The following is a 23,132-nucleotide window of genomic DNA, read 5'->3' on the forward strand; positions in this document are numbered from 1 at the left end:
AAATGTTCATTCCTTTGTGCAGAGTGCACATATAAATGTGTGGGAAATTTTCACCCACCCCCTCTACGCTAATTATGAGGGAAATATTGGAATTCCTTACTCCTCCTTCTTTCTTTTAAGCAAATAAACACATTCCTTATTTTCTGAATAATAACAATAAGACGTCACATACATATATATTGTATACGGTTTATATACATAACAGAATTATGAATATGAAAGACTGTGCTGCAATAGCAAAATGGAGAATGGAAGGGAAAAGTCGAAGTTCCCCCCTCCTCCTCAAAATGGCTGCTTACCCTCTTTATATATATATATATATATAGGAAAGAAATAACATAGAAGATGTTATAAAGAGGGGAAAAATGCGCTGCGCACTTATTAAATACGTATACATATAGAAGTGTGTGTATAACAGGTAAACTACTGACAAAAATGCGCGTACACCATTTATATATAACAGTAAAAATTTATTTAAAATCCTTATATAAAATGTCGGAATAAATAACATGATCGACACTATTGCACACACATAAGGAAGAGAAGAAAGGGAAGGACGATGGGCGCATCGTCGTTTGCACATTTTGTACACATTTACAAAACGTTCCCACAAACTGTGCTGCGGATGTCCCCCCAAAAAATGTGGTAATGTCCCATGGGTAAATTCGTCGGCATGGACCCCTCCCGTTCAGCGAAGCCAACCACGTATAACAACTTTGTCCATGAGGTTTTTTTCGTGGACACCACACATCTCGGCATTGATACACTCCAGGTGTGCAGCCCATCCCCTCCCTGCTCGCGAAGTAGAGAGCCATAAAACGTATGCGCCTTTGCATTTGTTTGCATCTGTTCGCACATTTTCCCGCATTCTCTCGCATGTACGAGCACACCCTAACGTGCTTGCCCACTTCCTTCCCTCCTTGTAGAAGGTCCGAAAGAACAACTGTGCTAGCATGCACATCGACTCTTTCATCTTTCTTAGCGTGGTCATCATGATCAAGGCGTACAAACTGCTCGTATGTACGCTTTCTCCCCCTCTACAAACAGCTTGATCCATAACGGCATCATGGGACGCGCACTCGGGTCACGAGTGCGCGTCGCGATCTAAGTTGTACACATGCTTTAATGTATTCCACCTCGCTTTGAACCAACCGCTTTTTCACCTCCGTGCTTCCCCACCCCTCTTCAGTGCGAGTGCAAAATCTCCCCCCTTTTGTCGAGACGTCCCAATTCGAGCAGGGCCTCCTCAAATACAGCGACATAAACATCCAAGTGCAATTAAACGCAAAAAGTAAACTCCTGCACACACATCGCTGAACATAGAGAAGATTACGAGGGATCAGTCGAGATGACCATCACTTCCAACATAGTTGGAGAGGAAAACGTGTAAACATCATGTATAGCACACCTACATATCATTCGCCTGAATATAAAAAAAAGAACTTCGAAAACGAGTCCTTCCCCCTCCTCATCAATTATATAAAGCAGTTTTACGCGAAGCAGTAACCTCCATAGTGAGATGATAAATGGGTTTTTCCTTTCGGGAAGTCTTTAAATGTTTTTTTTTTAATTTTTTTTCGTACAAAATTTTTTTTTGGCCGCATCATCGCATTTTCACCGTTACTGACGAAATGAAAATTGGCCCGAGCGCACACACATGACAGTACCGTGAGGAAGAATACCACATTGTGTTCATTTAATATGCCCATCATATCTGCTTCCTTTTCTTACCTCCTTTTTTTTTTTTTTTCTCATTCCTCCTGAATATGGTCCACTGCGACAGCAGCTTTTCATTTTCATGCGCCGTCGGCGTAGAAAAAGGTGAGTGGTTGGGTAAGTTATGTAACATAACTGCACAAACTGATTATGTAGCTTAACTGCGCGCACTGCGGCGGCGCCACATAAAAGGGAAAAATAATTCTATGCAACTTTATTGCGCAAAATGAGGAGACGAATATCCCCCCCTCAGCTACGCAAAACGGGTGTGCCCACTCAAATGAGAGCCAAATGGACACACACAACAAACTGCACAATGTGACAATGCCACGACAACACGCAAGGGGTTTAAGCAACAATTGGGTAAGAGGGTTAAGACAGCGAGATTCCCACCGGACCCGCGCTGGATTCGCAATGAAGGGACACTGAATCCCCATGGGCTTCTGCGGGATTCCCACTGGTTGCCCAATTGCGATAACTAAGCCACATAAAAAAAAATCAGTCCGCAGTTAAATCAACCGCTGAACTCTTTTTTTTTTTTTTTTTTTTTTTTTCTCTATCTACTCAATAACACACTTCATCACAGACGTTGCGCACTGCTCTGCTCTGTTGTGCGCGTCTGCAATCGTGCGTGTAATCTTGTGAGCCCCAAAATGTGCACTTAATAATGATACGTACAAAAACATATACATATATAAAACAAGGCGCGCGCGCTGCGCGTGTTACTTTTGACATTACACACAAAAACGCACGTGCGGGGGGAAGTGGCCCATATAAAAATGGTCACATATATGTTTCTGCATATATGTATGTGCCTTTATTTACGAACAAACACATTTTAAGACTCTCGCCTTTGAGGTGGTTAAATGAGAGGCGTGTGTGTAAACAAACGGGAAGAATGGAACAAAGTGAAAAAGGAAAAGCGGAGAAAAATGTGTTTTCCTTTTTTGTTCTTCTCTTCTTCCATCACAAATGTGGAGAAATGGTTTCTCCCTTCATCGAGCAGCACATGGCTGCGAACGGGGTTCGTTTCTTCTTCCCCACATGGTGTGGTCTCCCGTTTTATTTTTTCACTGATGGGTTGGCTGAGCGGTTGACCGGTTGATTGATTTTTTTTTTTTTTTTTTATACATTGACCGTTTCGATCATTATGAAAAATTCCAAAGTTTGGGGATTCCCCAATTCGGGTTTCTATATATACATATATTTTCACCCCTTGCCTGCAAATCAGATCATCTTCTGCGCCTTGAAGTAGCCCCACTTTTGCAGGTGCCTCTTGGTGTCCTTAATCTTTCTGGTCCACCCGTCCTTCAAGGAGTTATACTCCTCAGTTGGGTACACCTTCAAGAACTCGTCTTTTTTTTCCTCCAATTTGTTGAGTTCCATCTGTAGTAACTCCAGCCAGTAGTCGCTTATATCCTTTGCTTCCACATTTTGGAACTTGCACGACTTAATCAGATCTCCATAATCTTGGATAGGAAGGAGGGTATACTTTCTCTTCTGAATGTAGGCCTTGAATTCTTCGTCCCAATTTTCTATCTTATCAGCACAGTAGTCGGTTATTAAGAGAATTCCATTTGGCTTTAGCCACTTGTAGCATTTTTCAAATAACTTTTTTTTGTCCACATAAGGCAAATGTAAAATGGAGTCTCTGCTGTATATCATGTCGAACGTGCTTTCTGGAAAGTCTTTCTTCAGAATATCCATTGCTTCAAATTCGATCTTTGCTTTATCTTTGTTTCTTAGCTTGGCTACGGTGATCATCTTTTCGCAAATGTCCACTCCGTGCACATACGCATCGTACTTCTGATTTATGTATTTGCAGCCGCCACCGAGGCCGGAGCCGATGTCTGCAGGTGGGTAAAACAATGCGTCAAAAAGGGAAAAAATGGAAACAATTTGGAAAAAATTTTGTCTTAAAATGAGACCCACATTCAACGCACCGACGCGTACCTCCCACGAATGGCTTCCTTACCTAGTACTTTCGAATTTGGTTCCAAATGTATGTCGCTCAAAATTTTCGTCGTTGCAACTATTCCTCCAGAGGAAATGTAATCCCTGTTGGGTGGGGAAATGCCAGCGTAACATTGTGAAGGTGAAGCGGTGATACAGTCGCGGTGTGCATGTGTACACACAGATAAATGGCTACATGGAGCATTGGACGGGGGTAAATAAAGCTACGCATAGGCCGTGTTAAGGTGGGCTAGCTGGCTTATCACATTATAAGCTATCATATCATAATCCTTTTTGTGCTTTTTTTTTTTTTTTTTTTTGTTTACTCTCCAAATATAAATTCATAGGCTTTTATTCCTACACATTTGATGAGGGAAAGAGGGAAAGGGAAATTAATATTTACATGATCCTAAAATTGGAAAACTTATGCATGCGCATAAATATGTGTACGGTTCACGCAATAGAACGATTTGGTAATACCTTCATCAGAGTATTGGTTGTTCTCCAGGTATTCGATATCTACTGATTCGCTATTCATTTTGTTGAATGAAAGGAGCGAATCTGAAAGGGTTTTTTTTTTTTTCTTTTAATATGCGAATACTTAGGACTGCGAGGCCAAGAGAAACTGACTATTGGGCATATATTTACGAGGTGTGGAAAAACGATTGCGAATAAGGAAAAAAAAAACGATAAAATGGAAAATGTGAGTTTAACACCTTTATGTGCTCGTGAAAGGTGTCACTTTCGCCTTTTCGATAAAATTGCTTGTAATTTGCCAATTGTGTAAAATAAGTTTCGAAAAAAGTGGAAAAAAAGTTGTTTTGTGTTGGGTAAGGTGTACTTGCGAAAAATTTGAATGTGAATTATTTTTTTATTTGAAATGTTTTTTAATTTGATTTTATTTTTCCATTTTTTTTTAGTAGGCTTTTTAATTTAATTTATTTTTCCGCTCCCTTTTAAGCCCCTTCCAAGGTGCTTCTGTTTGCATGGGGTAGAATGAGAAAGATCATGTGGTGTCGCGCATGTTTCACACCTTGTGTACTGGCCCAGCACATGTGTCGATTAGCACATATGCATGCGCGAAGAGGTGGGGAGGATTCATCTATGTGGTAGGCACGTTTATATGTACATATGTGCGTAACCGGAGAACGCCTACATACGTACGTATTCGTGCTCCTGAGGGGATATACCCCTACACCTCTTTCCCCCTTTTGGTAAAAACGGAAGTGTATTAATCTGTGCTGAACTTCAATGGAATACGCAGGGGAATTTCTCTATGTTTACGCTATGCCACCACTCTTCCACTGTGGATGCTTTGACGACACGTACACCCAGCAAGGCGCACAATGAGAGACTCACATAACGCATATACATATAAAGGGTATGCCCAAGTGGGGCCATACATATATACAAGTACCTACATATGTGCACATATATACATATATTGTGCATGCTTACTGGGCTTACATCCCATGCGCCCCAACGAATGCACCTGTCGTTCCTCAAAAGAGCATGCAAAAGTGTAAATCAACCATCACACCTTTTTTCTGTAGACCTTTCGCCTGCACAGGGAGCTAAGCATATAGTCAGAAAAGAAAAGCTATTCCTCCAACGAAGAAGCGTGGCGATAAACGAATTTTCACGTGACCTTTTTTTTGCGGCGACAAAAGGAATAAAAAAAAAATGTTTTATTTTCCGAAATGTACCTCTCTCCGCATGAGAAAAGGAGGAACCACGGACGAGGCTATTTTTTTTTTTTTTTTCCCATTTTGCGTGAATTTTTTTAAAAAATTAAAATTTCCACCGCTGAACGGGAAACATTACTGTTCACGCGTCCCTCTTCCGTTGGCGCATATTGCAGCGCATAAACGTTAACTTAGATAAGGGGCGTGTTGTGAGTTGAGGGGGGGGCAGATTATTGGAGACCCTAGTACTCGGCTGTGCGTGTGAGTATACATATGTATATTTTATATGTACATACATATGCGCACATTTCGGGGAACATACACCCGCTCGCAGACACTTTCGCGTAAGTAGGTCTCCGCGGCTAAATTGTAAAAGTGGAAAAGGAAGACCAGGACACCAAACCCTTTCCAACACAAACGGTCATTTCGCAATCGAATAAAACCCCACACAAGGGTGCACGCGGTATGAACCTGCCAAATGCGTACACATGGATATATATATATGAAGAGGAAAAAACATTTCTGCGGCTTCCCTTATTTGCGCGCATACCACCTTTGTAAGGGAATATTTTCCCTGTTTTGAAAAACTCTCCATTTTATTTTTCAACAAATTGTCGAAAGGTGAAAAAGCGCAGAAAAAAGGAAAAGAAAAAATAAAATTCCTATAAAAACGCGAATAAACATTTTATAAACGAACAACCAATGGGCTTTACAGCACGGTATCAACGCTGTTTTAAGTAAAAATAAAAGAAACACAAATGTTTTACACAAGTAGGCATAAGCTAAGCCCAGCATCCTACTCCCACCCATTATAAGCTGCGGCGTAAATTACGTACTTCCTTTTTCGCCTTGAATTTATGTGGCGACCTTACGGCGAAAAAAAAAAAAAAGGACTTAGCAGTTCTGCAAGCTTTATAAAAATTCCCTGTCCTTATTTTTATTTTTCAAAAAGGTTTTTTTTCTTTTACTTTATGATATATTTCATTTTTCTTATTTTTTTTTTTTTTTTTTTCCATTTCGATTTAACAATCGAATGGTTATTTTTATGTAAAAATTCACGTTTTCCCCTCAAATGTTAAGCTACAATTCTGATGACAAAGGGGAAAAAAAAAAAAAAATTCATTTTGTTCGTAATGACAACAGGAAATATTACATCACAGATCTCAAATTAACTGCATATTCGTTTACATAATATATCTATCATTTTTTCTTTCCTTTTTTTTGTTAAAAATTTTTTTTTTACCTGTAACAAAAACCGAGGAGAGACACCGGTACTCGCTTGTACCATGTTTCAGCCTCCAGTTCAGTTAAAGATAAAAGTGACCTGCCTTGCATATGCATGTATGCTTATATGTATACGCACCTACATATGCTGTGCCCTCTGGTAACAGAAGGGTAAGCGGGCGAATGGGCCATTTTGATGAAAAAGGAAACTCCCACGTCCTCCGCAGAGACAGTTTCCAGCGAGAAATTCTGCAACATTTTTGTGAAAACCGTGGCCAGTTAAAAATAAATAAAAGGGAAAAACAAGAAAAAGTTATTTAGCCGATTGGACTTAATTCAACAGAGCAAAGCAAATTTGAATTTCCATCACGTCGCTTGCCCGTTCAGGAAGTGCTACGCTCCCATTTTGCCCATCGCAAAGGGGAGAGAACCAGAATAAAAGAATCGGCCATTTTCAAACGAACAGTGCATAGACAAAGCATTAAACAGTTATAGCGGAACACGTACACCACCTCGTGGATGCGTTTATTCGCACGTATTTCTACAAAAATACATAATGTGTGCAGTTGTATAAGCCGAAGAAGGAGAGAAGCAAAACCCCCTTCTGAATGCTTCCACCCCTCCCACATGTAGTAGTTAAGTGCATATCCAAATGTATAATAACGAATTAAAAAAATGAAGGAAAGGTTAAACGAAGGGGAGGAAATCATTATGCACAGTGGGGAGGAGGTGCATCCGAGTGTGAGCACAAAAGGACAACACATTCACGAACCCACCAGCTTTGACAAAAAAGCTGTAAATTTTAACCACATGGCGCATGCAAATTATCCCTTTTTATTACACACAAGTGATAAAGGAGGCAGCCTCGAGTGGAATTCGCAGAATGCTCCTTATGTCAACTTAGCAAGTGCCTATGACCCCACCATGGGGCTCAGCATAAGCCACCCCAGTGGCGACAAGCAAAGTCAAATAAGGCAAAGTAACCATGAGTCTTGCATGAAGAGCCCCATGAGTAACACCCCCATAAATACGTCCAACATGGCAGTGACAAACGGAGCGGGTCTTAACCCGAATAATGGCAACTTCTGCACTGCCATGTACAGTGGAGGAATTCCCGAAAAAAAGGAGAGCCAAAAAGGTTATATCGGTGAAGACAAAAACCGGAGCAGTAAACAAAACCCCCTGACCCCCATGAAAAAAAATCCCACTAGTGTAATTTCTTACCGGAACGGCATGAACACTAATAGAATGAGAAATGCCACATCTGGGGGGTCATTTACACCAAATAAGAATGTGCAGAATGGTGAGGCAGACAATTTAATGATCCACCAGAGTCGCATAAACCATGTTCAGCAGGATGGTTTGGTTGGAGACAAAGATGAGACGTCTACTCTCCTTCCTGTAAATAATAACAGTAGTGATTGTTTAGCATCTATGCTTAGTAACGGCCCGGAGGGGTACATTCAAAGTGTCCCAACAAACTACCAAATGGGGTGGACGTGCAGTAACGAATGGGGTGAAATCCAAACACAGGGTGTCCCTCCAAGTGTAAACAACCCCAACAAACAGACTTACGGCATTTCCCCTTTAAACAGCAGTACCACTTCCGTGCCGCATAATCCTTGTGCTTCTCATAATTTCCAGTTTGACAAAAGTAGCAGTGCCAACGGTGGTCACCTTCCCAGTGGTGTAAATTTTAATAACCACCCAACGAGCAGTTTATGGTACCATCCGGATGGGCACCATATCGGTAGTAGGACTAACTCAATCTACCTGAACGGGGACATGATGAAAATCCCAACCAGTGAAGACTTGCATGTTATTCCCCCAAACGGTTCTACAACTAGCAGTGGTAGCTACCATGTTAGTGGTGAGGGGACAAATCAGATAAATAACCCGAACGGTAGAAAGGAACTGTTAGCAGATCAATGGAGGAATGAAGAACGTCTCACCAAGCAGGCGAACAGGACAAGCTATAGAATTAGAAGGAAGGTGGACAGTTCACGTACCGGTGAATCGTACGAAATGCGTAGCAGTGAGTATGAACCGACTGGGCAATGCCATCTACAGCAGGGGCAGCCCAAATTTGCCAGTAGTGAGGGATGCATATACCCAAGTGGAACCCCTCTAATAAATACATGTGGTAGTTTCCCTGTTAGAAGTACCATTCGGGAAGACGACAATTTTAACACACATATGGGTAGCAGGCAGGATGGCCAACCAATGGGCCCTCCACAGGGGAAAATCCAATTCGAGGAACAAATGGATAACACGTATAGCATAGTGAAGAACCCATTGACAGTGAACCGAATGGTACGTGCAAATAACTCCACTCCAGTAATCTCAAACAATTTGATCAACAGTTCATGTGCCCCCTTTGTAAATAATCCAGTGCAGAATTGCCAACATTTGGAGGAGAGAAGGTTCTTCCCCATCAAGGGCAACTACTGCATGGGCAGCATAGAAAGTCCATACCCATTTGGTGGCAACCAGATGGAAGATCTAAGCAGCTTCATGAAATTGTATAATAATGGTAATACTGAAGATGACACTGAGATGTCCGCATGGTCAACACGAGGGGGTTATCCCCAGAAGGAGGTTCTTAACAGTCACATGAGCAACACTAAAGAGAGTCACAGCAGTTTAATACGTAGTAGTGGGGATGGAGACGCAACCCTTCATATGTGTAGTTCTCCTGGTGTGAATAACATGCCGCAGAGGAGCATAAGTAGTTGTTCACGCCAGCTCAGTTTGTTAGATTCGCCGAATGGGGTGAATAATGAGCAGGAGGAAACTCTACAACGACAAAACATGTACGACTTGTACGTGCAGTCCCTCTTGAATGGGGTGAGTGGAGTAACGAACCCGAATGGGCAACGGGGGGAAAGGAATGACCAGTTAGTATTATTCAATTTAAAAAACATGCGTAGTAGAATTACCGGGAAGACCCCCCAAATGGCCAACAATTATTTGTCCTACTTAGACCATTATATTGCCTCCCTACGTCTACTCTACAACAAACTACTCAGCAACAGAAATTTGATATTCATCCTGGCGAAGGAAGTATTTGCACCAAAAAGAAAGAGGGATAAAAAAAAATACAGTGATGATAAGGCGCCCACATTTGATAGTAAGCATTCCTATGTACAAGAATTGTTAGCAGCTCTTCTACCACAACCACCTGTCTTTCCGCCGTTCGAAATTTGGATCTACATGGGAAAAAAAAATGCCAGTCAATTACACAAACTGCACCTAACAATATATATAATTTATCAGAAAATTATTTGCAACATTTCTAACATCCTTTTAAAAATTAATAACGACATGGTGAGTTACGCAGGGAAGAATAAATTTAGCAAACGCAACGGGACGGACTCGCTTAATGATTATGTGAATGACAATAAGGGGGAGGGGGTGAAGCGAAGTGATTCCCCCTTTTTGAGTGCCACAAAGGGGGAAGATCCGCTTGGGGGATTCGACAGTAGAGAGTATGTGGCGAAGAGGGAAGAAGGGACTTTCCACGTGGAGGATGTGGACTATCTGATCGACAAAGCTGACGCGGTTGACTCGGTTAACTCGATTGACGCGATGTGCATCCCCGTGGAGCCAGAGCGTGAGACGATCTACAACAGGCGCCCTTCCCAAATGAAGGAAAACGAGTCTAATATCCATAAGGGAGACATCCCCAGAAAATGCCTCTTCCGAATTGACCAGAAATTAGACATGATGATGGCCTCAATTGATAACATAAGCAAAATGATGAAGTTGGCAACAAAGGGGGATGGACGCAATAGCAGTAAGGACCCCTCAGTAGACTCCCCCGATGGGGAAAACAAACCGATCGATGTGGGGGAAGACGGGAATAACATCCAGCAGGATGAAAAAAGTGGCCTTGAAAAAGAAGGTAAAATGGTTAAACATGCAGAACGTGTAAGTGAAGACATCTCCCCAAGTGGGTGTCAATCAGCGCACATTAGCATCAACCCAAAGGATGGCCAAATAGTCGCCTACGACGAGGTAAAAAGTACTGATGGACCCCTCCTTGAAAAGGTGACCAAGTTAAATTATAGTAACTGTTTAGAAAAGGACAATCCTGTAAAGTTACTGAACGAGCTAAAGTACGAACTTAGAAATGTGTACAACGAAATACGATCTTTAAAGAGGCATCACAGTTACTACCTGTCTAGTGGAAATAACGGAGAGGAGGAAAGCTCCCTAGAATTGGTTAACCCCAATGATGACAACGGGGACGATTATGGCATTCCACGAGATGGCAGTGCAGTGTCAAATATGAAGATAAAAGAAGCAGATGAAACATGTCTCCTAAACGATTTCTTATACAGCCAAAGTGAACGTTCCAACCCGTTGGTAAATGCACAAACAGGGGATTACTACTCTTGTGGGAGCAAAAAAAATGAAAAAAAGATAAAGTTGAAGAAGCAAAATGAACTACTTAATAGCCTCATAAATAGCAGCATTTGCTCCAACGAACAAATTAATAAGGATATCATCTATGACCTGAAGTACACAGATGATATTTTCAAGAAGCTTTTATTTTTATGTAGAAATTTTTACACAAATTTATCCGAATATAAGGACTATGCTTTGGAGCCGTTTCAGGAAAATGAAATGGGCCTAACTAATTTGGGTCATGTCAACAGTTTTGGGTACATGGACAATCAGGCGTTCTTTCCCATGAAGCCACTTCCCCCTAGTGGGGAATTACCACCCAGAGTGGATTTACCAGAGGGGAAGGATCACCCCCCCATGTGTAAGGAAAATGGACACATTGACCCGCACAGTATTGAGCAAGTGAATGGCCACCCCGTCAAAGCGGAAGATGACACATCAAATGTAGCGCCAATCATAGGCAGCGGCGGTGGGGACGAGGATGTTAACTCTGGCGAGGAAACTCTTCTGAGTGACGACCAGGTCGGATCAACGAACTTGGCAAACTACGGCAGGTACACAAATTTGGGAGGTGTCTGCATGTATGATGCGTCGGAATGTTCCACCACGAAAAGTCAGGACGACCTCCGTGGAAGGAACAACCCCCCCTGGGTGGAACTACCGATGGAGAAGAAAGAAGATAAAGAGGGTGCACATGAAGTGGATTCCTTTTTTGCCAAATTGGATAATCAAGAAGAACTGATGGAAGTTTGTGGAGAGACCCCCCAAAGGGTGATTTTGCAGATGGGCGAAATGGACAACTACGCAGCTGCCTATAACAGGGGTAGAAACGGAGACGTACTTTATAGTCCTTTCTCAAAGGCCACTAATGGGGATTACGCACAAATGGAAGTAGGCTTCAGTAGCATCGCAGATAATGTAGATGATAGTGGTGCTGTGCATGCCCCGGCAGGAACGCTGTTTAGTACCACACAAAATGGATTTAACTATAGTTACCCTAATGAGCAGCATAGAGGCCATGCCTACAGCGACATAAGGAGTTCATTCATTAGGGATACATCCCATGTCAATTCGGAACACCCATATGTGCAGCGTGCAATTGTCTCTGAAGGGAGTGTTGGTAGTGTTGGTGGCCCATATGTACTGGTGAAAGATACGGAAGAGATAACAAAGCAGGGAACATATATGAACAATTCGTACGTGCAAAACGATTTAGGGACAGCTAAAAATAGTAGTTACCTTTTAAGCAGTGCACAAAATATGTACTACCCAAATGAGGATAATTTGCCAATAGGCTTTGAAAACACGGAAGGGCAAGTCCGTAATGATTGTGCGAAGTATGAACCGAGTGTTTCCAACGCATATGCTGTTAACACGAGTGGTAATATGAAAATTGATGATTCCTCCCAAAGATTCAGTACCCCAATGACGAGGTGCTTAAATGCTGATGGGAGTTACGTTAGGGGGGATGTAATGGGGAATTGCCTACAAGTGCCCCACTCCGTATCCCACAAAAATCAACAGTTCGGTATGTTCAATTGTGTTGCTGCGAATCGTTTAGCGCCAACAGATACAGATTTAGCGAACCATAACGGAATAAACGGAAGCGTAGGTTACTACACGGATGAAAGTGCACTACCAAGTATGTTCACCTTCCAGGGGGTACAAAATAGCTTTCAAAACGGCGCCGGTAAGAACGACATAAGAAGTGACCAATTTGCAACCAACGAAGCAACAAATAATTTCACCAATTCCAGTGATGCAGGGATGATTAACCAGTTTTCCCATAATGATACACCATCGATGAACATGCACCATGTGGATAATGTGCTTCATAGTAAACCCACCTACCGAACAACAGAGGAGGGAAATACGTTTAAGGATGCCCTAAACGAAGGGGAAAACTTCACAGAAAAAATATACAGCCATAATGGGAACTACTTTAATAACGCCGAACTGAGAGACACTATAGAAGATGTATCAGATAATGAAGTGAACAGTGGAGGGAATCCAAACTTGGGAGAGGACGAAAATACCTTCGATGAGGGTTCTTCTTACTTTTTAAAAAATGGCGTTATCACGAGTGACCTGTCTGATCATTGGAAGGTCAGGTCAAACTTTGCAAATAACTTAAACAGAGTAAAGAGCGAATCTTGGAATGGAGAAGACATAAACGTAAGCAACTTAAAGGGAGAACACATCATGAGGAATAATAGCCCGCCAGATGCTGATATATCGGCCGTACGTCCAAGTGACAACCAAAGGATGACAAATGAGCGAGGATATAACAATTTTACGAATGATGCCAATAAAAGCAAGCTAAAAAAAATGCTTGAAATTACGGATAAGCTAATTGGGAAGAAGTACAGGGGGATATCTTACGACCCCACCAGAAATGGATGGTCCACCTTTGTATATAAAAACGGCGTCAGGAGGAAAAAGTTTTTTTCCTCTTATAAATACGGAAACCTATTAGCTAAAAAGAAATCCATAGAATGGAGACTAAAAAACTTAAGTCCAGATTCACATGCGTATGTGTTTTCTCTAAAAGCGAAGGAAGAATTTAATGCCATTTTGAATGATGGCTATGCAGATATCAACAATCTTAACTGTGACAGCAGAGATGGGGAAAACAACGGCAATAGCTCCAACAATAGGGACATACTCTATGTGAATGCTTTTATCAACCTGTTTAATAGCTCCTCAGGAGGGAAGAAAGGTGAGCCAGATGTACCTGATGAACCGTTGTGCCGAATGGATAAATCGTCCTATGAAGAATGTGCAGAGGAGCTTACTCGAAAGGACGCACAAGATGGAAATGGACCAGGCAGTAGTGAGCATGCAAAGTCACTCGGTCATGCGAATGACAAAGTTGGAGGAGACATCGATGAGAACACGGATGGGGGGAATAAAGGGTGGAATGGTGGATGCGGTGATGCCCGCTTGAATGGCTGCGATGAGGCAGATGGCTGCCTACCCCCGAATGGAGATTTATTCGCTTATGAGAATTACTGTTCGATACTACTAAATGAGGAGGAAGCCTCGAGAAGTGAACCAAATGGGAGGGAAGCAAAAAATGACCCAACCTGCAATAATGTGCAAAAGGACAAAGTGGACAATTTAAATGGCGCTGCGGGAGGGGAGATTCCAGATCAGACAGCGCATTTCCAAATTGTAAATGGACAAAACGAGGAACTGACAAAATTTCCGCATTCAAATGATGTGTCCGCTGAACATTGTGCCGCACTTCCTAAGGAGGGAATAGACCCACGCCTTCCCATTGGAGATAACTACGCAGTTGCGCGATGTGGGAATAGAAAAAAGAGAAAAAGGAATATCTTAAAAGGTGAAGGGAAGAACCCTATAGGGGAAGGCGAACCAGACGTAACAGGAACGGGTGAAAACTTCAGAAGTACGTACGCCGGACGTGATGCTTCAGCGGGTGGTTGCAGCGACAGCAGCTGCAGTGACCCGTACGGAAGTGACACCCGCAGTTGCGATGACCAACTCGACGGCAACCGGATCGACGAGAATTTCAAAAGGTCGATGGACAGTAGCCTAACCCATACGATGGAGGGAATTCATTCCCCCTTTGAGGAAGAAGGGAATATCTGCAAAAATGGCAAAATCAGGTACAACAATTCGGAAGAGTCCCTTCAGTATGTAAAGGAGTGCATATCAAAAAATATACATTTGAAAGGTTTTAGTTGTGGCAGTGGAGGAAAGGACAACAACAAGGTCGATACGCTTTATAATAACGTAGGGTGCTACCCAGATGGGAATAGATTATCGAGTGGGCAGCCCCTTCTAAACGGTGTATTTCCCACTAGTGATGGTAGCGTTATGAAGACATTCTATCCCGTGGAATGTAAGAGCATTCCCCAGGAGCAGCTGATCGGTCAGATTGTTAATCCAGAAGAACGACAACACATGGATGGAAAGGAAAAGAATAATTTGTTCTCTGGGGAGATAACCCCTTTGGTTGAAGGTAACAGCGAAATGGAGAAGCAGGTTGTATTCCCCAGTGAGGAAACTGAGGGGAGATCCCCGAACGTGCTGGATTGTAGCATGAGAGGTGACTCCTTCAGGGGCACGCATGAAAATGGATCCCCAAATGGTACTACTGAAGTAGGCGCATCCCACCATGAGGGAGACCTTTTCGTAAAGAATAAACAGGCAAGTGATAAAAATTGTTTCCTCTACAAAGACACCCTCCTGAGGTACATGAACGAGTGTACCTGCACGGGGGAAGAAGAAAAAAATGTTTTCCTCCACTTTCTGAGGTTAACCCCTGAGTGGGTTCTCCTAGAACTAGACCAATTGGAAGAAAAGTACCATGCCTATTTCAGGAAAAAAATTGAATCATTTTATAAAGCCTACTTGGTTAAAATAAGCAATCAAAATGGTAATGACCTTAGGGAGGTACCAGAGGAAGGATCCTGTCGCTCAGCCAGTGGCATCCCCCCCAGACGTAATGAGTACCTTAGAGAACTTCAACTCATTTTTGATAAGAAATTGAATACCCTCTGGACATGCATGATTTTCCCTATAGATTTCCTCTACATATTAAACTATAAAATACTTAGAATTTTAAAAACCTTGAATAAAAAAAAGGTGCAAAGTGCTAAGCAAGAGAAAGACAAACAGTTGCAGTGTTCGTTGAAAGGGGTTAGCTTCATCAAGTATAAAAGCGCATGGTGTTTTACCTATCTCGATTTGGATGATAAAAAAAAAGAAAAAATATTTCCTATTAATCATTATGGCTTTATGGAAGCAAAAACGCTATCCATTCTGTACAGAAAAAGCTTTGTCCTACATCTAAGCAAAATGTATACCTTTTTGAGAAATATTTTGTCAAGGCATAAATTAGAATCGACCAGAAGCATAAACATAAGTAAACTGATCAATCCCAAGTCAATAAATCAGTTCATCGACTATTATAAAAAGTATGAGGAGTTCCTCCTTTGCTATGGCAAAATTTTATACTTCAATGAAAGCAAAAATATATTCCTATCGATGAAGGAGACGACGAAGAAGAGGGATGCTTTAAACTATGTGCCCCCCGAAATGAGACATAAAATGTCCGGAGAAATAGAACCCTTAAATCTAATAACCGTAACGAGAAATTATTTTTCCAAAAAATCACAAATGATCAAGTTCCCCAAGGGGGTAGTCTATCTGTCGGGCTACTTCCTATGGGTTCTACTATTCCTGAACCATAATAATAAAGAAGTAGTTATTTCCTTTTCGGCTAGGAAGTACTCTTTCGAAACAGCCAAAAGTAGATGCTTCGAGTGCTACTACTTTCTGCTTTATAAGTACAAGTTCCGACCCATTAACATATCAGGCGTTATAGACCTTATCCTGGAAACCGATTTAGAGTGTAAAAATTACAACCTGCTGGATTACGAAGCGGAAAAAATAATGCCGCTAGATTGTTTGTTCTATTTTTTTGCCCCTTCAAATTATGTGCTTCAAAATGGGGTTATTTATAAAAGGCTTCTTCTTGATCAGCACAACCGGGAGGGGTACCTCTGGAGGGAGGAATACAACTCCCTTTTCCCCAGTGAGTATGTCTCCTTGGACACCTTTCAGAGGTACGAGATTGAAGACGACTATTTCGTGGCAACGAATGAGGTGGATGTTCCACTGAACGGGTGTATGGAAAGCGGTGCTGAAGTGGTTACACAGGATAACCTACTTAACGATGCAGAAGCAGGAGCGCAGAGGAAGTACTCCCCCTTTGAGTTCCCATCCCTACCACAACACCAAGCGGCCTGCTACACATACCATCCAATAGAACATAACGAAGGTAATGAATACCCAGCGAAAAAGCATCACCCCTCAGTGGACGACTTGCTGCTTTGTGACCACATGGAACAGGAGAAGAAGGACATCCCCCTTTACTTTACGGACGACGAAAATGGAAAAATGATACGTCTGAAAAGGGGGGATAGGTACCTGGGGAGAAGTTTCAAACGGGGGAATTACACAAATTGGGGGGACTCACCGGAGGAGTACCACCTTGGCAGTGACAGCGGTGGCGATGAAGAAGCTGCTCCAGAACAAGCGATAAAGGAGGAGGAGAAGAAAACCCATGGGGCATATGACCCAAGTGGTCCAAATAATGAAGACATCACAATGTGTCGAAGGGAAGGAGAAGGAATGACCAGCTGGGGGATGCACCTCACGTGTGGAAATTCAAACGTGGGGAGTCTCCATGGAGGGCACAACATAGAAGAGGAACACCAAAGGGGGGGAAATTACCCCACAGTGAATGGTGCAAATCGAAGGGGACAAAACGGACAAGTCAGTTCAGACACCATCGGCAGCTGTCACCACGAGGAAGGTGATTACCATTTGGGAAAAAAGGAAGAAAGAAATGGAGACGTGATTGAGCAAAATTTACACACAAAGGAGTATATAAACCATGAGCAAACTACACAAACAAATTTTATAAACAACGCAGAGTACTACAGAAACATTTTGAGTAAAAGCATTTTCCACTTCTTCGATAACAACATACAGGACGAATATTTAAAAAGGAATTATGACTCCCTGTTTAATAGTGAAGAGGAGAAAAATGTGGTGTTTAAAAAAATCAGCGAAAAGGAAGAACAGGTAGGAGTTTTCCTAATGCTTAATTGCCAGTGGCTTTCAGACTCCTTTGTTCATAACATACACCAGATCGAAACGAAGTACGCCGATATTTATTCTTTTGAAAATTATCTCAATACACGTGAAGAGGTCTTAAATTGGAAATGCGAAAAAAATTTTATTAGGGACTGTGGGGATATTGCTAAGAAATGTCCTCGAGTTATTGGTGTTTATTATGATACACATACCCATGCCTGGGTCGTCAGTAGTACCTTTAATGGAAAGAGACGGGATAAAAAATTTCTGGTAAAAACGTTTGGCTTTTTGCAAGCAAGGAAGATGGCCATCGAGTACAGGGAGAAGTGCCAGCAGCAGCGGGCCCTCTACCGGGCGAAGAACGTCCATGGGAAGAGAGTGTCTTACGTGGAGACGGATCAAATGGAAACAAATGAACAGTAAAAGCAAAAGCGCAACTGCTGCTTTGGCATATCCGTCCTTTGCAAATGCACTTTGAAACATTCTTCGATAAGAACGCACGCCATGTTTGTACCTTCCCTGTGCAGTTTCTTGTTCGTTTTCGAGAGAAAAAAAAAATTCATTTCACCTGTTGTGCATTTCACGTGTAGGTATATATATGTGTTCATTTGTGTCTCCTTTTTTGGCGCAGTTGGAAATGAACCCCGCATGTTTTTCAGGGCACCTCCTCTAATTGAAATAATTCCTTTTTTACCCATCGGCGGTGCCAACAAACGATGGACAGCTCCAACTGCCACGAACCCATGTGCGTACTAATCTTTTGGTAACCCCCACAACGTTAGAATGCCTTCTGTTCGTCTAATTAAAAGGTCGCATTCAGTGCAAGTATTTGCTGCTTCAGTTTATTGTTAAGATGGAAAGAAGGGAAAGATGTGCAGCGCGCGCAGGTGTACAAATGGCTGCTTGTTCGTGGTCACCTGGGGATGTATAGCTGCAACAGTAGGGACATCCCTATGTAGCAAGATGGCCCAACATGGGCGTAAAAAGTAGTAGCGAAAATAAAAAAAAAAAAAGTGATACGTTCCAACGTGCGAAAAAAATGAGAGCGCCCGGGAGCCCGTCCAATTGCATGAAATACCAGCGCAGATGTAACAGGTGAAGCGACGATTTCCCTGCTATATGGACGCCTAAAGGGTGGGTCCACCGGAAAGGATGTCCGGACCCGCCTTATCCGTGAATAACTTAAAATTGTTGATAAACTCCCTGGCCAAGTTTTGGAGGTTTTTCATGTAATCCTCCTTGTCCTTCCATCCAACGAGGGGGTCTAAAACTTCCTCAGGAATACCCTCCACGCGGGCAGGAATATTAAAGTTAAAAATGGGGGTCTTCTTATACTCTACATCGATAAGCTTATTCTCGTGTATGCAGTCTACCAACATTCGCGTGTACTTTAGTGGAATTCGTTGTCCATTCTTCGAACCGTAGGATCCATAAATCCAGCCAGTATTTAACAACCATACATTGGCCTTATGTTTCTGATATTTTTCCGCTAACATTTTAGCATAAACCATAGGATGGTGTGCCAAAAAAGGAGCAGCATAGCATGAGGAGAAAGTCGCTGTTGGCATGAGGACGTCACTTTCCGTACCTGCCATTTTGCTCGTATACCCACTAACAAAATGGTACATCATTTGGTATACATCTAACTTGGAAAGTGGAGGAATAACTCCAAAGGCATCACAGGTTAGGAGAATAATATTCTGCGGATGTGCATTCACATACGCTGGAATTTTGGCGTTTTCAATGTAGGATAGGGGATAGGCGCATCGTGTGTTCTCCGTTATTGAGCAGTTATTATAGTCTACCTCCCTGGTGACTGGATCCATAACTACATTTTCGAGAATAGCACCAAATTTAATCGCTTTATATATTTCCGGTTCTTGTTTCTTTGAAAGGCCCTTACATTTTGCATAACATCCACCTTCTATGTTAAATATCCCATCGTCTGTCCATACATGTTCGTCATCCCCTAGGAGATACCTATTCGCATCAGCAGACAGGGTTGTCTTCCCCGTGCCTGACAACCCGAAGAATAAAGTCACGTCGTTCTTCTTCCCAATATTGCACGATGAATGTAACGGTAACTTCCCTTCTAAGGGCATTTTATACATAAACAAGGTTAGGATACCTTTCTTCATCTCACCAGCGTATTGGGTTCCTAAAATGATCATATTCATTGCACCGAAATTTATGATGACCGACGTTTGGCTAGACATTCCATCGGTTAATCTGTTCGAAGGGAAATCTCCAGCGTTGTATATAATAAAGTCTGGAATAAAGTTCTGTATTTCTTCCACATTTTTTGGAGGTATAAGCATATTTAGCATGTACAATGCGTGGTATGCCCTGGAGGTGATAACTCTGACTTTTATTCTACACTTTTCATCCCACCCTGCATAGGCATCTATTACATAAAGGTTTGGTTGCAAGTTTAAATAATCTATCGCTCTGCCTTTATTTATTTCGTAGGATTTTTCCTTCAAGGGGATGTTTACGTTCCCCCACCAAATGTTTTCCTCTGAGGAACTCTCCTTCACAATCCTCTTATCCGATGGAGACCTCCCTGTTTTTTCTCCAGATATACAACACAACGCTCCCGTACTTGTTATAAACGAATTGGATTCATATTTCAATGCCATTTCGTACAAAAACGCTGGAGTTGAATTGTGGTGTATTCTGTTCACATGCAATCCCAACTCATGCACCTCTTCATTAAATTTACTTTCCTGTTCTTGACTTAACGTGAGGATATCCTTCGAGCTCATGATCGGTCCCACCGGTTTACTGTACACCAGGTTCCTCCTCACCTCCTCGATTATTACCTTTTTCATGTCCTCCATTTTTTCTGCCAAATCGTAATCTGATGACTTGTCTATCGACTTCCTCAGTGTGTTTTCCACGGATGATACTACGTTATCAATCATTTTGGCAGGTCCCTTTTGTCTATGGTAATTTTTTTTTTTTAATTATTTTCTGTTCAACTGGGGAATGTAACGTGCGTGTGGGGGGGAAACTCCTCTCACTTCCGCATGTACATACAAACGTCTACGTATATAAACGTTGCTATATATGTATCTACACGAGTATGCTATCCTCGCGGGGCAACGGTGACGTGCAAGACGTACCACACAGCAGAGGGATTTTCTTAAATGGAAAAAAAATGCATGATGGGTTATCACTTGTGGGGATATTCCAAAGGAAGGCATTCAAAAAAAAAAAAAAAAAATGGGGGAAAAAAAAAAAAAAGCTCACAATGCTCCGCAAGACCACAGTAATATGCCAAACATAACCCTACATTTACTCAAAGGTAACCTTATCAAAACGCCTAATTGTTCATATGTTTAAAAAAAAATTCCTACACAGAAAAAATGCATAAATAAAATAAACGCATGCTTGCAAGTGTTTACTGTGCTGTAGAGTCATTACCACCACCTTTGCGAAAGCTTAGGAAAATACGCAACTAGGGAACGAAGCAAAACGGGTCAACACCGTCACGGCGTAAAAAATCGAAAATGTTAAAAAAGGCAACAACGTATAAAAAGGAGCCAAAAGGGGAAAAACAGAACAATAAAAACGCAAAACCGCAAAAACGCCCACCAGATATATCTCATTTTTGTTGAATTTCCTTTTCGAAGAATTATTACCTTCGACCAAATTGTGCACGTTCGAGTTGTTATCTACCAACGGGGGGGGTGCGTTCTTAAAAGGGCACACCCGTGCGAAAAGGGGATGGGTGAAGTAACTCTTGACCGTTAACCGTTGACAATTGACAGTTCGACGTGCATTTTGTCGATCCTTGTTGGTCGCATTTTGGCACTGCGTGCATCGCCCCTCAAACGGGAAAATCGCGTTGCATTAATTGTGCATACTACGGATGGCTACCACTGGGTGACAACCATCAGTAGAGCGTGAAAAGTTTGGTTCTCTTTGAACACGCAAGAGTAGGTGAGAAAAAAACAGCGCCTATATTTTTTTCGAACATTTTTTTTTTCCCCCTTAATAGCGTAAATGTGTTTATCACACATATATGTTCGCTTCACGTAGTTACAACTGCATGCCCGCAGTTACATATAAGCGTTGCTGGGTTCCCTACATTTTTCCGTTGCCCCTTTTTCAAATTGTATATTATAGCCCTCATATAGTCGTCTCTCCCCACGGGGCGCAGCCAAAATTATATGCACTCCTCGTGGCAACCACAAAGCACGTATGCGCATGCGTATACCGTAACCATAATAAAAATATATATAAATGACGGACGGCACCGTCGTCATTTTTTTACGTAACGGAAGCCCTATTAGGGGACCCACTTATAAAGCGGCACCATTTTTATCGTAAAAAAAATGCCATTTGGGCCCAAAAAAAAAAAAAAAAAATACAAATCGCTAATATCTGCGGCTGCGTAAAATTATATGTGGCGATAACGCTCGAAGGAAAAAAAAAAAAAAAAAAAAAAGGCATTACCAGTCGCATGGCAAATTTAAAAGATTTATGGCTTATCAGCTGCTGTCACTGGTAGGCTGTAATTTTTTTAAAATCATGAAACGGGAACCGAACCAAAGTTCATAACTTATAAGTTAACCGTTTTAAAGCCAAGTAAAGGAAGAAAAAAAAACAAAAAAAACTTTGCAGCGGCATAATTGAGAATTAAACCACCCAGTGTGAGCAAAAATACGCATAGTACATAATACATATATATATATAGCCAAAAGGGCGAAAATTATTTCCCTTCTCAGTACAGCTTTATCCCCAAAATAAAGGTGAAAGTCTTACCAATCCAGCTGTTTAAGCAAAATGTACATAAGGGAACAGGACGAGGATATATCGGCCGAACCGGTCGTTTACATATGTGGAGGTACGTTTCTCTTGTGATTTTTTTTTGAGGGGAGCTCGCCGTGCGGACCGCCCCGTTGCAATGGGTGTGTCTATGACATACAGTCCAGCCATTCAGCTTAGTTTATTCATTTTGCTGTTATCTTTTTTTTACTCACTTTTTTTCCCACAACAGAATGCGGAATAGACACAGTGATAGCGCCCAACGCATCCCTGCGATGCAAAAACTGTGGGTCGAAAATTTTTTTCAAGAAAAGGAGCCGAAGAGGTAATGACGTTTCTTACAAAAAAGTATTTCAGCGCGTTTCACCCTTTGTGCTAATCGATCACCCTGTTGCAAAAGACTCCGTATGTGCACATTTACAAATTTTTTTTTTTTTTTTTTTTTTTTTCCCCTTTTGTAGTCATGCAGTATGAAGCCCGCTAAAGGAGCCAACCATTCTATCGCCATGATGCGACACCTTTTTTTATTTTTTTTTTTTGTTTCCTCTTTCCCCTCAATTTGTAACATTACCCTGTGAAGTACCATCCAGATGTGTTTACCTTTGTGTAAACAATCAGTTGGATAAATTTTGATTTTCAAAAGGTACGTTCTCAAGTAAACTTTTTTTTTTGTTTTTTCTACATTTTTTTTTTTTTTTTGGAACGAGACATATATGCATATGTGGATACACGTGAATG

The 23,132-nt window shown here is 41.8% G+C and overlaps 3 protein-coding genes across 3 annotated transcripts; 1 reads left to right on the forward strand and 2 right to left on the reverse strand.

Annotated features, from left to right (window-relative positions):
- Positions 1 to 2,926: 2,926 nt before the first annotated feature.
- PCOAH_00041600 (Phosphoethanolamine N-methyltransferase) lies at positions 2,927 to 4,428 on the reverse strand (the record flags this gene model as incomplete). Its single annotated transcript, XM_020060948.1, has 4 exons — positions 2,927 to 3,566; positions 3,692 to 3,774; positions 3,996 to 4,026; positions 4,150 to 4,428. 4 exons carry the CDS (start codon positions 4,205 to 4,207, stop codon positions 2,944 to 2,946), a joined length of 795 nt encoding a protein of 264 aa, XP_019916400.1.
- Positions 4,429 to 7,253: 2,825 nt separating this feature from the next.
- On the forward strand, positions 7,254 to 18,044 carry PCOAH_00041610 (Transcription factor with AP2 domain(S); the record flags this gene model as incomplete). Its single annotated transcript, XM_020060949.1, has 1 exon — positions 7,254 to 18,044. The coding sequence occupies one exon, from the start codon at positions 7,254 to 7,256 to the stop codon at positions 18,042 to 18,044; it is 10,791 nt and encodes a 3,596-aa protein (XP_019916110.1).
- A 704-nt stretch (positions 18,045 to 18,748) lies between these two features.
- PCOAH_00041620 (Phosphoenolpyruvate carboxykinase) lies at positions 18,749 to 20,545 on the reverse strand (the record flags this gene model as incomplete). The annotated part of the gene is made up of 1 exon (XM_020060950.1): positions 18,749 to 20,545. One exon carries the CDS (start codon positions 20,543 to 20,545, stop codon positions 18,749 to 18,751), a length of 1,797 nt encoding a protein of 598 aa, XP_019916863.1.
- Positions 20,546 to 23,132: the final 2,587 nt, after the last annotated feature.

Source organism: Plasmodium coatneyi, chromosome 12, assembly GCF_001680005.1.
Source record: "Plasmodium coatneyi strain Hackeri chromosome 12, complete sequence".
Lineage (NCBI taxonomy): Eukaryota > Apicomplexa > Aconoidasida > Haemosporida > Plasmodiidae > Plasmodium > Plasmodium coatneyi.